At 38.1% G+C, this 15,056-nt stretch overlaps 1 protein-coding gene across 4 annotated transcripts in view; it reads left to right on the top strand.

Moving 5' to 3' along the window:
- Window positions 1-13,377, top strand: part of LOC140929024 (ephrin-B2-like) — a 13,548-nt gene extending 171 nt beyond the window's left edge. The window contains exons 1-7 of one of the 4 annotated variants that reach the window (XM_073378842.1): window positions 1-9; window positions 5,615-5,865; window positions 7,739-8,070; window positions 8,552-8,677; window positions 9,577-9,699; window positions 10,587-10,686; window positions 13,013-13,372. The exon at window positions 1-9 is cut by the window's left edge and continues 171 nt beyond it. In XM_073378842.1, coding sequence (XP_073234943.1) covers window positions 5,762-5,865; window positions 7,739-8,070; window positions 8,552-8,677; window positions 9,577-9,699; window positions 10,587-10,686; window positions 13,013-13,058 — 831 coding nt within the window. In that variant the 5' untranslated portion in view covers window positions 1-9; window positions 5,615-5,761 and the 3' untranslated portion in view covers window positions 13,059-13,372. Of the gene's footprint in view, window positions 10-1,844; window positions 1,966-5,614; window positions 5,866-6,612; window positions 6,637-7,738; window positions 8,071-8,551; window positions 8,678-9,576; window positions 9,700-10,586; window positions 10,687-13,009 lie in introns of those variants that run through there. The other 3 variants (XM_073378841.1, XM_073378843.1, XM_073378844.1) reach the window with 3 other exon arrangements.
- The last annotated feature ends 1,679 nt before the right edge of the window (window positions 13,378-15,056 follow it).

The raw sequence follows: 15,056 nt of genomic DNA, 5'->3' as shown, positions 1-15,056 counted from the left end.
TTTTTAAAGGTATTCTTCTTGAAGTATTTCCTTGCGTTGTAAGTAGCACATTTTCCTAAAGGAAGTAAAAAAGAGCATACACAAATGAACATAAACTTTGCATGAGTTAACATCCGAGTTAACGTCCAAAAAGATGTGACCCTCCAGAGGATTTTGATGATGAAGGTGAAAGCTCGTTCACGACACGCTTCCATATTAAGAACAAAAGAAACACGTCGCTTTACCACGACAGCCAACTTGCCTCATCATCAATTTCTTTTGTTTCAGAGGACACGCTTGAGACAATTAAGCCTGAGCGGAAAATTGCAGGAAATGGTATTTCTAGGCCCCTAAATTTAAAAAAAACATTTTTGAAGGAGCATGCTCCCTTCGGAGGTCCTTGCTTTCTGAACGTACAGCCGTACAGTATGTTGCCCAGTATCCGGACACTTCAGTTTAACATTGCAATAACTTTCCTTTGTTGATCGCAAGAGCTCTGAAATTTGGCCCAGAGAAAATCTATTTAGTCCACTTGCTAAGTAGTCTCGCAATCGATTCCAAAAATATAACCTTGCATCGTGAAATAAAACATAACAAATGACTGGGGTATGGTGGGGAACGCGAGCGGTTGTTTAATAGCATAATTCTTACTTCCTTGTCCAGGAACTTTTTCACTGATCATGTAAGGAAGGCATCCGTGGCCATGCCGAAGCCGCGGTTTGCTAGCTCAATTACCCAATCTGCAAGCGAATTTTTTTCTTCATTTTTTATTTCAAAAAAAAAAAAGCTTGGCGAAGGGACCTCAATGCGACGGTCAAAGGTCACTCTCCTATTTATTCTGACCTGCAGTGTTGATTTCTTCATGCTCAGTTCCTACAGACCCTACAATAAGCCTGCTTTTCTAGCACTAATTCCTCCTTCTTTCACATCTCTCAAGCCCTTTGTGACATTTTTCAGACCGTTGCAACCCCATTCTAGCAGTCACAACTGGGGAAAGTATGAGAATTCCAGATTCAACTCCGACGCTTTCGGTTATATATAGAAAATGCAGTCACGCGAAACAAGAGGCGCGCACCAAATCAAGTCGCCTCGGAATGAGTGAAGAAAATTTCCGTACGGAGTTGAGTAGAATTCCATTTTACGACTATATCATATATCCTAAGCTTTAGTTATAGTTATAGATATGAAATAAATCTTATGCGGATAATGTACACGGCTAATTGATCGATTCTGTACAGCATAGAAAAAACTGTCCGGATACTGGGCACCTCCGTTATTCCAAACAAATCGAATTTCAAGAAGAATTAATAAACTTTCTGAGAACCTGACTTCTTTAAGTATCTTCACGTTAAATATAAAACCGTTTCTTTGAAAATATGACATATTACCAACCCTTTTGTGAGCAGCACTAATTTTACTGCGCAGTAAACAGCGTAAATATTAGCCCTGAAATGTTTATTCACCTGAACTGAACGGCGTCTTCTGCGACTGTTTCGCAAGCTTTCAACTTGCCAAAACCTTCATCTTAAAGCCGAAATGTTCAGCTTTCATTCGAAATACTTCGTTTCCGATAACTGAAAAGGGCGCCTCAAAAATTGAGTTTATGTTTTAAGTGTCCGGATACTGGTACCGTCCGGATACTAGGCAACATACTGTACACCTTCAAAACTTCAAGCTACACCCATGGAAACGTGCAGATGTTCATGCTACTTCTAATAAAAAAATTAATGCACAAACATGAAGGATAATGAGTCGCAGTGTAAGTAGAGTAGTGATTCAAATAAAGCCTTGCTGTGTGATTGGTCCAATTCAACAATTCTCAACCAAATATTCAAATAATCTCACGTAGAGGGAAGGATTCTTTAGAGGGTGATTGATCGACTATCGACTGATCAACCTAAGTCTTTCAGAGACGTCTTCACGAACACCCTCTTTTGAAAGAAGCGGAAAATTATACGATGTCCTCATCTACAGCCCAGTGCCACGGTAAGCTGCAAACAAGTCCTCTTTGAACGACGTCATCTTTTTCTGAGAAGAGCCTCCATCTCCTTTTAAAGGTATTCTTCTAGAAGCATTTCCTTGCGTTGTAAGTAGCACATTTTCCTAAAGGAAGTAAAAAAGAGCATACACAAATGAACATAAACTTTGCATGAGTTAACATCCGAGTTAACGTCCAAAAAGATGTGACCCTCCAGAGGATTTTGATGCTGAAGGTGAAAGCTCGTTCACGACACGCTTCCACTTTAAAAACAAAAGAAACACGTCGCTTTACCACGACAGCCAACTTGCCTCATCATCAATTTCTTTTGTTTCAGAGGACACGCTTGAGACAATTAAGCCTGAGCGAGTAGAACAAAAGAGCTATTAAAAAGAGCTATTAAAGTTTTTATACAACAGCTGCGTTGGAAGTAGCACAATCACGCTTTCAGCATGCGCAAAAGCACGCCATGACACTCGGTTTTCTAAAGCCACAGTACTGCTCAGAGTCTCGACCCTTGAATTACGATTTGAGTTAAGATTTTTGAAAATTTCATCAGTCGAAAGGATTTCGAGAAAACAATTTATTTCTTCGCATGTACAGAAATTCACACCGCCCGTCCGTGCTTTCATGTTCGTGCACCTCTCATCTTACACTTTGACGAGTAATTTAAGTTTCACTTTTAGCCGAATTAAAAAAAAGGAAATGACTAACGACAGGTTGCTTATCTGAAATTTTCCCCAATTGTGTCTGTGTAGTTTTGTATGAATGACATCTTGTCAATTATAAAATATGTTTGTTTTTGGTGCATAACTTGCGTCAGGTCGTGTTAATCGCGATGGCGAAGGAGAAATATGATCGTGACGTTTTTTTAGTCGGGAATAGTTGTCAAAATGATAATGTTTGCGAGCCCTCCTATAATAAACGCAAAGTATATAACATGGATAAAGCTGAATAGCTTATATAATAAATCTCCAAGCGTACCGTTCAAAACAAAACATAAAACTCTGACTTCGAAATCGGTCAGTGTAAAACGCAGACTGCGGACTGCAGACTGCAGACTGCGGACCAGGTGTAAAATGCAGACTGAGTGTAAAATGCAGACTGCAGACTGAGAGTAAAATGCAGACTGGGGTAAAATGCAGACCGAGCATAAACTGTAGTTGTGGAAAGGTTTAAGGGTCAAAAAATCCCGCAAATACATGTAAACGAACACTTACTTGAATACATCTGCTTTCACAAATTCATTCAGGACTTTCTTCTCTAGAACGTTGTCGACGACCAAAAAACATATAATCGCAATCTTGAACCTTTTTTCCGTCCGAGAGACCTCACGCTTCAAGTTTAGACGCGAAGTTTTCGATGTACGTGACTAGGGACCGTGAATTGTTACAACACCACGATTTTTACGCTTAAATGGAAGCTGCTGACCCAAAATACTGTACAGGAAGAATTATGGCCATTAAAAGGGAGTAAATCATTCCAACAACAAAGAAAGATGTTCTGCAGGAAATTTGGATGACCCTCTATGAAAGTATTGCAAATCAAGGTACACAGACTTAACCTGTTCGGATGTTCATTGAAACTTCTGGCGAATGTGCAATCCACTTCAACTAGGAAGCGAAGTGTATAACTGATACCGGCTAGCTACTTTACCGATTTGGAGAAGAAGGAGCACAAATGTTTAAAAAAGTCTACAGTCTTTATTCTGCATTTTACCCCAGTCTGCGTTTTACTCTCAGTCTGCAGTCTGCATTTTACACTCAGTCTGCATTTTACCCCTGGTCCGCAGTCTGCAGTCTGCAGTCCGCAGTCTGCGTTTTACACTGACCGCTTCGAAATAGTGTTTTGAAAATAAAAGTAAATTTGCATACGCAATTTGAAACCTCTTGACTCTTCTACACGCATTGCAACATTTTGTACTAATTATAAACAGGGACTTTCTATAAACCAAAACACGCAGAAAAAAAAAGCATGATAACCATAGGTTTCTCCAAGACTATTTCATCGCAGGTCATTTTCTGACGAGATACCGTAAAATTCCGAAAGTAAGCCTCCCATGTATAAGCCCCCCAAATATAATTCCCCAAACCGGTAACGCAAAAAACCCTCCGGAAAATAGCCCCTCCAAATATAAGCCCCTCGGGGGCTTGTACTTGGATAATTGCCCTCAAATACAAAGTAAAACAGAGCAAAAACGGTAAATTTACTTCCAACTATAAGGCTAGCCCAATTGATTTTGAAGCGCAAATTTCCCTCCGTAGATAAGCCCCTCCAAAAATAAGCCCCTCAAAAAGGGCCTTTGAAAAATGTAAGGCCCGGGGCTTACTTTCGGAATTTTACGGTATTTAAACTTGACTGTAGACAAACAGAACAGACTGAACAGACATCTACATCTACATTTATTAACTGACAACGATTTCGCATCAAGTCAATATAAGACAAGGGCTTGTTTGTTAACCTTTTACCAGCGACCAAACGTTTTTGTTTTCGTTTCAAAAGTGCCGAACAACGCAAGGAAATTGGCTTCGTCAAGTGCTAATTCGCTTCTTGTAATTTCGGGGTAAAAGTTATATCAGTTTACCGAATTATTCTGGCTCACAGAATCAGTGATCTATGGTAATGGCTCTATGTATCCATGGAGCAAAGTGTTATGGTATTTGTGTTCCTAAGTAATTCCCTGGTTTTACATTGCGCATCACCTAGTGCGCATAACATTGCGACAAAAGGTCGACGGTGGTTTTCACCTGTCGCCTTAAAAGAGGTAACAAAGGCCCCTTTTGAAGTCCAAATGCTTTTAATGGTGATTTTGATAACTCTACCCTGATCAAAGTTGTTTGTCTTAAAACTCGCCACAGTGGCGAAAAATGATTATTTGCAGCCGAAATTGTCCTTTTATAATGTCATTTTGTGCTGAAACGAAAACGATGACCCCCCTTTTTTTATTTGTGCTTTGTACTCACTATGGCTACACAAAAGATATATTTTAAGCGGAGAAAGAATCTGGATAGTAGAAGTTGTGTTTTTTTTTTAGCTATGAATGAAGCCAAGTTCTGAGCCGTTAACAAAACCCGGATCGGATTGCTCGGATCGGATCGGACTGATATTCGCCTTAAATTCAAAGTTACACTGAAAGTGATTGCATGTTGGTTGTTGTACGACTGAGAAGGACTCGGCTAAAGTAGAAAGGAGTGAAAAGGCTTCTTGTGCTGGCATTTGGAGAGGTCATTCGCTTATTGAAAACGAGTGTTCGCTATAGCTATCGTACCTTGCTCATTCCCGTGATTTTCTTAAACGTCTCCTCCGAAAAGAAGCATTCCATTTAGGCTCAGTGAAAAACAAGACCAATTCAGAAGAGAGTAGAGATGGAAAGAAACACAAAATCAGCGCAATGAGAGATACTCACATCTCTCCCCGCCATCTTCGATTCGGGCGATGTCACGTGACCAAGCCTCCTTTTGGAAATTGGAAACGTATGAAGTTATGCAACATAAAATTTCCCAGTGCAGTTCACATTGAAAATAATTCTTTGCGATGATTTTCAAGCTGCTGGTGAATTTTAAGCCTGGTGATACATGAGAAACGATTTTTTATATTAGTAGGTAAACATTCAATGAGAGAAGACTTCTTAATAAATATTTCGTTTCCAAATTACAGGTTGTGGTTTTGCACTTTATTCAAACCATTTTCCTGTGGAGTTAAAGTAAAAACAAGAACGAAAAGCTCGATAGCAACATATGAATTAGCTGAGCTGATGCTGTTATAGAACTTCAAGGTTTGCGTGTAAACGTCGATCGATCTACCATGCGGAAAGTCTTACTTTCTGTTTTTGGCCTTCTCATCAACATGGTCTGCGTTTCTAGCAGCAGTATTTACGACTCCATTTTCTGGAATCCTCAGAATCCTTTGTAAGTAAAGATTTGTAGTGTGTATTCAAGTAAATATACTGTCTGTCTCATTTATTATAAACCCGACGTGAGTATTGCCCAAGCTCTAATTGATAGGTTTCCTCCCGAACGGAACTAATTCTCAACTCTGTATTAAAGCATGTTTACTTTGATCTTCAACCATTTTAATTTTTCTCGAACGGAAAGTTCATTCCGTGCTCTTGACTTAAAGGTTTCAAGTTTATTGATTCCATATTCCTACAAAAGTGGCTTTTATCAAGCTAAATAAAAGGATATTAGATATTCGATATTTACAAAAGTAGGAGTAACTGACAAGAATAATCCATGTCTAAACCCGTTCACCTTGGGGCAAGCTAAAGCTTACAAAATTGTTTAAAAATCTGTCATGAAGTGATGTCTCGAACTTCAACAGAGAAGGGCATGCACCCAAAATTAATAGAGATCCTGCGGTATTTTATTAACCTCAATCCCCCGGCTTCAATAGATTTTTTTCCAATCAATCTGTAGGTTAAATCAAATTTAACCTGAAATCAAATCTGGCCTGTAACATAACTGCTGCTGCGACTAATATGCAGATATTTTGAGATGTGCCTTTATGATCCTGTGAAGAATCCAGTCTGAGTACAAAAAAAAGAGCTCTAACTTGTAAAATAATACAGCTATAAACAGGTTTTGCCTTAAAAGCCTACATTATTTAACAGGAGCTGAAACAGAGCTAGAGCTTGTCCATAATAGTATACTATGTTGAAACTTAACCGTTTTGGTGGATAGGTAAGGATGGTTTAGGGATAGTCTATGACGTCACCCATTGTTATAACCTAGAGAAAAAGTGCGTTCCTCCACACTAATTAAGTGCCTTCCTCCATATACTGTAGAATGAAGTGGATAGGTTTACTAATGAGCGTCTCTCTACTACAATAGGCACAATAGGCTTGCTCTGGCTTGTCCGTTAAGTAACTTGAGCCCAGATTTCAGACCGTCTATTAAAAGAAAAATAGGAATAAAAGAAGCGATCTCCTAGCAATGCAAGAAACGGCTTCCTATATCTTATTTAGCGCTAAAACTAAGATATATAAACAAAACACATGCAGAAAGTGATTTTGAAAAGTCTTTATTTCAATTTAGTTTACGTCGTCTTATTTAGCGCTAAAACTCGGATATATAAACAAAACACACGCACAAATGCACAGAGTGGAGCTGAAAACTCTCTATTTCAATTTTGTCTGACTATTACAGAACCGTTATCTCCTTTCTATCTCGAGGAAATGAAAAACTAATTAAGTCTCAGCGTTTCACGCGCTGTTAGTCAGGTAATTATGCTGTCCACAAGCCCACCGTTGCATACAAATTAGCTCTGCAGTAGAAAACCCAAGGGAGCATCTTGACGTATTATTATAAAAACACACCCCCAAAAAGCAATTAATAACTTAAAAAGGATCAATTGAAACACGCGACTAATAATTGCCAGCAATAAAACCAGACACGTTTCTTAAGACAAACAATCAACTTTATGACCCTTAATTGAAATAATTTCAAAAATATTTAATTAATATATTAAAGATTCTATTAAAATAGTCAAAGAAGGCAAGCCATCCTTTTTTTTACACTACGCACAATGTTTTACTTACCCCTCTCCCTTTTCGTTTTTATTTCCCTCCTCCTCTTCCACAATGTTATTATTTTCCCTCCTCAATCTTGTTTTCCCTCCACCACCACCACCGCCACATTTCTATTGTCTTCCGAGTTTCCCTCCACCACCACCACCACCGCCACATACTGCAGCGATACTGCGATACCGTACCGTATTGCAGATTATTAGTAATAGATCTACATGTTAACACAAAACTGATTTTTTACTTCAATATTTCCATAGATTCAGAAAGAAGAGCCAAAGTTGTAGCACAGGATACATGACTCTTAAAGTCCGACTGCAATCTAAAGTCTTCTTCATATGTCCAAACACAGCCACTGTGTTACAAAAAACTTTAACAGCACCTCAATCTGCAACCATGTATGAAAACCTTTGGATTGCTTATGACAGAAGTGTGTTTGACCAATGTAATACATCATTAGGCAATACTAGCAAACTTTTATTCCGATGCAATGATCCAACAGCATTGAAATATTTTCCTGTGGTATTTGCCGAATTTACAGCAGACCCAAATTTGCTGAAGTTTAAAGATGGAAAGAAGTATTATTTTATTGGTAAGTGATAGAAAGTCAATATTACAGGACTGAGGGACCCAAATTATCGGCTGAGGTTTGGAGGGAGGAAGAAGTGTCATTTTAGTGGAAAGTGATGAAGAGTCGCACTTACCTTGAAGTTTCCACAGTGGTGACCCCCTGAGAGTTAAACGAACCAAGTTCTGTTTCTCTATATCACATAAAAAATTAATGCATGATCAGTGAGTTTTATGCACTTATCATGTAAAATTTTGATGCCCAGTCCAAAGTCATTTGAGTCCCAGTCCAAACACCAATGATTTTACTGTAGTATTTGTGTGAAAATTCTTGTTATTTATAGTTACTTCTGGGCCTCGTTTATATAAGATTGCTCTCTTGACTAACTTACTAACTAGGTTTTATTACGCTACATGTGTATTACATAAAAGGATATTCTTCAAAATCATCTCCATGTCAAGTCAGCAATTGTTTTATATGTTTCCTCATTGTTTATCTATTGTAGGGACATCTGATGGCACACAGGCACACCTCAATGACCTTAGTGGAGGTCACTGCAATGACAGAAAAAACGGAATATTTATGAAAATTGAAGTCTATGTCTGCAAAAAAAGTAATCTAACTTATACAGGTAATGTTCAATTACTACAGTGTAATTAAAAGAAGTGTTGAAGTACAGTGTACACATACTGTACACGTACATGCCATGTTAACTACATGTAAAAAGCTTTGAAGAAAAAACGTCAAGGTGAAGTTGATGCCCCAGTAACTGCTTTTGAAGCTAGTTGAACTGTTTTGTGGTCACAGTCTGGCTATAGACTGCCAAAACGTCCCATAATGCCATTTAAAGTTTTTGCACTTTGCGGCCTTTTGTTACAGATTTAAAATATCAGCCTCTGAAGTTTGGGCATGCGTAGAAAACAAAATTTTGGAAGAGTTTTTGTGTTTAAAAGTGACACAGCAGTCTCGACTTTTACCTTTTGCTTTCTCTCCTTCCCTCTTCTTTCCGCTTCTTCGCCCAGTTTCTTGTCATATGCTGGGCATTTACTAGGCTTTCTCATTCTGGTGGAACACTTCTACGGAAAAGCTTTTAGGATTATAGGATTTGGTGGAAGGAAGTGCGGGTGGGTAGTGGAACAAGATTTTTGTTAGAATTTTTGGGTCAAATTTTCATGGTGTTTGAACTTTTCTCCAGTTTTCTTGATTGAATTTTTCTCATTCTGGCATGGTCTGAAGGATCTTTTTGTCCGTCGTCCATTAAGACTGATGGTATAAAAAGTGGTACAACCCTCGTTGGTCTGCACGGACGGTTACATGCGGTTGAGGGGCGAATGGGTTAAGAAGGTTATCCGGAGGGTCATGAGCTTTTTTCCGATGTTAGTAATCTATGTTATTGAGAGTCAAGTAAAGGGACGAAAAAAAGGCAGGGACCAACTCTAGGTGTCTGTGTTTTATTGAGGTGTCCATCTTAAAAAGTGTCCGTTAAGAGAGAGTCGACTGTAAATAAATTCTTTAAAACAATTTTTCCAGACGAAGACTGTCCAGAAGAAGATGTGGGCGTCCTGAAATGTCGTGATCCAACTCAAACAAATCCAACAACAACAACTTCGCCACAGTCTACTCTGCAAAGGTGTGATGACCACATGGAGACAGGTATGAAAATCAGCAAGTGTTATTATAGCAGTCTGTTGATTCTTATTTTCACAGACTTTTTTACTTTTGTATAAATAACGATCCCAATCGCCGTGTGTGTTTTTGAGCATTATTTCCGTACAGTTCTATAAATTGGTGTCTAACAGTTTCTTGGTTGTTTAAAAGAACGTTTTCCTTTTGAAGCCCTCGTACAAGTTGCTTTTTTCAATGTTTAAAAGCCTCGTGCATCAACAACCAAAATTTTCTTTGTACATACATGTAACACTTCCATGTGAACTGCATAAGTCTTCATAATTATCATAACTACTGCACAGGTTGTCGAAACGTAAGTCCCTGCCAACAACAACAGTCCTTTTCAGGACTACTGTACGTTCACCCGGACGATCATACTCAATATACTTATGAAATGACTCCTGGGTTCAAACCTTTCACAGTATGTTATATCTTGCAGATATTTTCCCAAAAGCAGTCAACGTGCCTCAGATGGCTTCTTGTTATCTTAACGTAGTAATTTACCTACTTTATTTTTCGTCGTCGCCAGCCGTCCAAAAATGTCCAACTATTTTCTCAAGCTTTGCACAACAAAAACAGCTATGCTGGTGGCTTTGTTTGACGTCGTGCCTCCAATAATTTTTTTACTTAACGGACGATCATGGTGTTGGACTCGTATTCCGACGGTCCCGGCTCCGAGTTCCGCTCTGGCCACCAGCTGGATTTGTTCTCGGTTTTCCCGAGTTCAAATTTTCGGCAGATCTTCGGCCACGCGTAATTTGTAAATAGCCAACTGGTTTCACAAACAGCCATTATGTTGAATTAATAATATCAGGGATGATGACACCCACAGGTTTTACAGTTCTTAACTATTCAAAATTATTTTCCACCAACAGAGTTAAAATATTGGAGGACTTGCGGAATTGTCGCCCTGGTTTTGCTTTTTATATGTTTCCTGGTGATTATAGCTCTAATCATCCGTCCCTTCTCGTGCAGGTAGGTTCTTATTCACGTTCATCTTGTTTGAAAACTCAATTCTCAAACTCATTAATAATTCATAAAGAAAATACAAAAGAAATAAATTTTTAATGAGCGTCTGGAAATCAGATGAAAAACTGGTCATTTTTGCATCCTTAATTTCTCCTTCTAAAATCATTTTGTTTGAGAATATCATAATATCAAGCATTCGACAAAGTTAATCATCACCTAATGAACAATATCATCTGTCACCTGAAGAGTCAATTTTCTCGGTATGGGATACCTGATGAGCTTATCAGTGATAATGGGCCTCAATATGCCAGTTCCGCATTTACTGATTTCACCAAGAGCTATGGTTTTGTCCATACCACATCAAGTCCTCACTTCCCTCAAGCAAATGGTGAAGCTGAAAGGGCAGTTCAGACCATCAAGAATCTCCTCAAGAAAGCACAAGATCCTTACAAGGCATTGCTGAACTATAGAAACACTCCTTTGGATGGTATAAACCTTTCACCTGCTCAGCTGCTCATGGGTAGAAGATTGAAATCTTCCCTACCAACAAAGCTTGAATTGCTTAAACCCCAAAGATCACAAGAAATTCAGCAGCACTTTCAAAAAAGAAAGAAGAGAGAGAAGTTCTATTATGACCAACACAGTGGGAAAGAGTTCCCCCCTTAACTCCAGGTGACAAGGTGTCTATGCATCATGAGAATGAATGGATCCAAGCTACAGTCGTAAACAAGCATCACACACCAAGGTCGTACATCGTTCAGACACCTAATGGTAAATTCTACCCAAGAAATCGACGTCATCTTCGCATGACAGTTTCACAAGCAAAGAACAAAGAGACTGATCCAACACAGATCGCAAAACCTCAGAAAGCCACTCTTCCTACTCCAACTGGTATCCAAAGCAGACCTTGTAGAGCAGGAGCAACTACAGATCATGGTCCACCAGCAGAAATTCGTACCCGGTCAGGTCGGGTGGTTAAGCAACCCAAATACCTGAAAGACTATAAACTGTGAACTTTTATGAACTGTTAAGTTTAAGATGTTGACAATGAATTCATTTGCTTTCTATGATTAAGCTTTCTTTTTATTTTTTGCATGCAGCTGTTTACAGCTTGTCACAGTAGTTTCTTTGCTGATTGTTAAAAAAAAAAAAAAGGGAGATGTCATGTATGCTATCACAAAGGTACGATAAGAGTCACAGTTTTTAGATTGGACGAATACAAATGGAATGTCTTGCAATCCAAGCAAATGTAAAGAGTTGACGATCAAAAAGAGAGGCAACTGCGATCTCTTTTCAGCTATTGGGATGATACCAAGCTGTCAAGAAGTAGATTCCTTAGAACGCTGCGCAAGGAGAGGTAAAATCAGTCAGAAATAGACCTCTTTAATACAATAGTTCTACCTAATATTTATTACGCATTATCTGTCTACGCCGCTTCTGAAGTCGATCTTACACCTGTACAATGTTTCTTAGACCGCTGTTTTAAAAATAAATATACGTCTAAGCATGTATTAAGTGTTTATGATTTCTTAGAGAGACAAGACCGTAATATTTTCAGCAAAGTTTCTAATGCTAAAGGACATCAACTTTTCTTTATTATGGCTCGTGTTAAACCGTCCAGTTACAATCTTAGGAAAGAAACTTGCTTTAAACCTAAGATTAACACTAGGCGTTTTAAAAACTCTTTTGTTAACCGTTTAGTTTTAAAGTATGAATATTAATTAGCTATGTAATATACTAGATTTTTTAAGTTTTAGTTTTTACCTTTTTAAAATTTCTTACACTTACTGGTAACAAAATATATGTATTTTTATCTTTGATGAATAAAGAATTTATTATCATTTTATTATTATTATTATTATAACCTACTACTTAAAAGTATAAAGAATTTCATTCGTTTTAAACTAGTACTTACCTAAACATGCAGACTTACGGTGTCTTGAAAAAAGAAAAAAAGCTTTACGCCCCTTTTATTTTTGGCATGAGCCATTTCTTCCTAAGCATCTACTTAACATAAGAGGCGAACTAAGAGTCTTATACTTGCACTTTTTGCATTTGAAAACGCTAGCTAAAACCACGCAATGACTACATTTTAATTTCGTACCAAAGACGAGACCAGACTAAAGTGATTATTAGCCACTACAACTTGCTAGTCAAGAACTACAATACAAACATTCAATCTAAACTAGTAATTGCCTGAAAATGCTACGTGATTCTTTTGTTTTGTTTTGAAAAGTAGACATTTAACATGCCCGCATATTAAAAATCAAGACGTTTCCCGTGCATTTTATTCATGAGTCATTAATTATTTTTTTGCTCCCCACTTTAGCAGCCCCAGAAAAGGGTATGATTCTGCTGGGACACCACTACTTGATTGACGTCGCAGAAAAACCCAAACTCCAAAGACGTTTATGATATCCGAAACAGCTGTAAGCCATTTATTCGTCTGTAGATAAGCAAAATTGCTTGCTTCGTGCGGGCCTTTTTGTTGTTAAATTATGTAAGTAAAGATAAGATGACGCTGATTAGATGTCTAAGTGTCAAAGCTGTAAATGAAGCAAAGTCATTCGAACAGGACTTTTTTCAAAATAAGTTAAATTCCTTAGAAACCAGGTGCATAGCATCCAAATACGCACACACACAAACTGCAGCCAAAGAGTATAATAGCTACGTAAGATGTTGTATGCGATTATTAACTCTGACAGTGGATTTGCTTTACTAATAAAAATTGTTTTACTTAATTGTTTTAAATTGAAGTGTTTTACATGTTCAAGTTGAACAGATAATTCCTGCCACTATTTAACAGCCATGGTCGATGCAGTTCGTTTGCCAGCATTTAATAGCCATAATTAAATGTTCTTTATAGCAATTGGCCTTTGAAGCGTATTTTGTATTGTATGAATGAACATCACAGGCATAGCGAAAGTGCTGATCAAAAATATCTGGCAATTGCTTTTTACAGCTGAAATCTAGAAAAAAAAATATTTTATTCCCTGAAATGATTTTTATCTTTAATGATCGGGATGATTGATAAATCTTGCGCATCATATTGGTGTTTTTACCCCTCTGAAGGGTAGACATCTCGTCCTCTGCTTGTAACCTCCTGGATGGCGTCACTGTTTTACATTTTTTCCGTAAACATTGCGCCTTACCGATAACAGCAGAGATGTAAATTAAAGAACTAATTAATGCATTTTCCTTCGTATTTATTTAATGAAAAAATGTCCTGCGGAAATTGCAGGAAATGGTATTTCTGAGCCCCTAAATTAAAAAAAAAAAAACAATTTTGGAGGAGCATGCCCCCTTCGGAGGTCCAACCTTTCTTTCCTAGCGTACACCTTCAAAACCTCAAACTACGCCCATGGAAACGTGCAGATGTTCATGCTACTTCTAATGAAAAAATAAATGTACAAATATGAAGGATAATCAGTCGCAGTGTAAGTAGAGTAGTGATGCAAATAAAACCTTGCTGTGTGATTGGTCCAATGCAACAATTCTCAACCAAACATTCAAATAATTTCACGTAGAGGGAAGGATTCTTTAGAGGGTGATTGATCGAATATCGACTGATCAACCTAAGTCTTTCAGAGACGTCTTCACGAACACCCTCTTTTCAAAGAAGCGGAAAATTATACGATGTCCTCATCTACAGCCCAGTGCCACGGTAAGCTGCAAACAAGTCCTCTTTGAACGACGTCATCTTTTTCTGAGAAGAGCCTCCATCTCCTTTTTAAAGGTATTCTTCTAGAAGCATTTCCTTGCGTTGTAAGTAGCACATTTTCCTAAAGGAAGTAAAAAAGAGCATACACAAATGAACATAAACTTTGCATGAGTTAACATCCGAGTTAACGTCCAAAAAGATGTGACCCTCCAGAGGAGAATGTCCCCATCTACAGCCCAGTGCCATGATAAGCTGCAAACAAGTCCTCTTTGAAAGACGTCATCTTTTTCTGGGAAGAGCCTCCATCTTCTTTTTAAAGGTATTCTTCTAGAAGTATTTCCTTGCGTTGTAAGTAGCACATTATCCTATAGGAAGTAAAAAAGAGCATACACACATGAACATAAACTTTGTCTGAGTTAACATCCCCCCTGTCGAAAAAAATGTGAACCTCCAAAGTTTTTTGATGCTGAAGGTGAAAGCTCGTTCACGACACGCTTCCCCTTTAAAAACAAAAGAAACACGTCGCTTTAGCAAGCCAGCCAACTTGCCTCATTATCAGTTTCTTTTGTTTCAGAGGACACGCTTGAGGCAATTAAGCGTGAGCAAGTAGAACAAAAGAGCCTATTAAAGTTTTTAAACAACAGCTGCGTTCGAAGTAGTGAAGTAGCACAATCACGCTTTCAGCATGCGCAAAAGCACGCCATGTCGTTTATCT

This window comes from Porites lutea, chromosome 2 (genome assembly GCF_958299795.1).
Source record: "Porites lutea chromosome 2, jaPorLute2.1, whole genome shotgun sequence".
NCBI classification, from domain to species: domain Eukaryota; kingdom Metazoa; phylum Cnidaria; class Anthozoa; order Scleractinia; family Poritidae; genus Porites; species Porites lutea.
The sequence above is the reverse complement of the archived record's forward strand: the minus strand, read 5'-3'. Positions and strand labels throughout refer to the sequence as shown.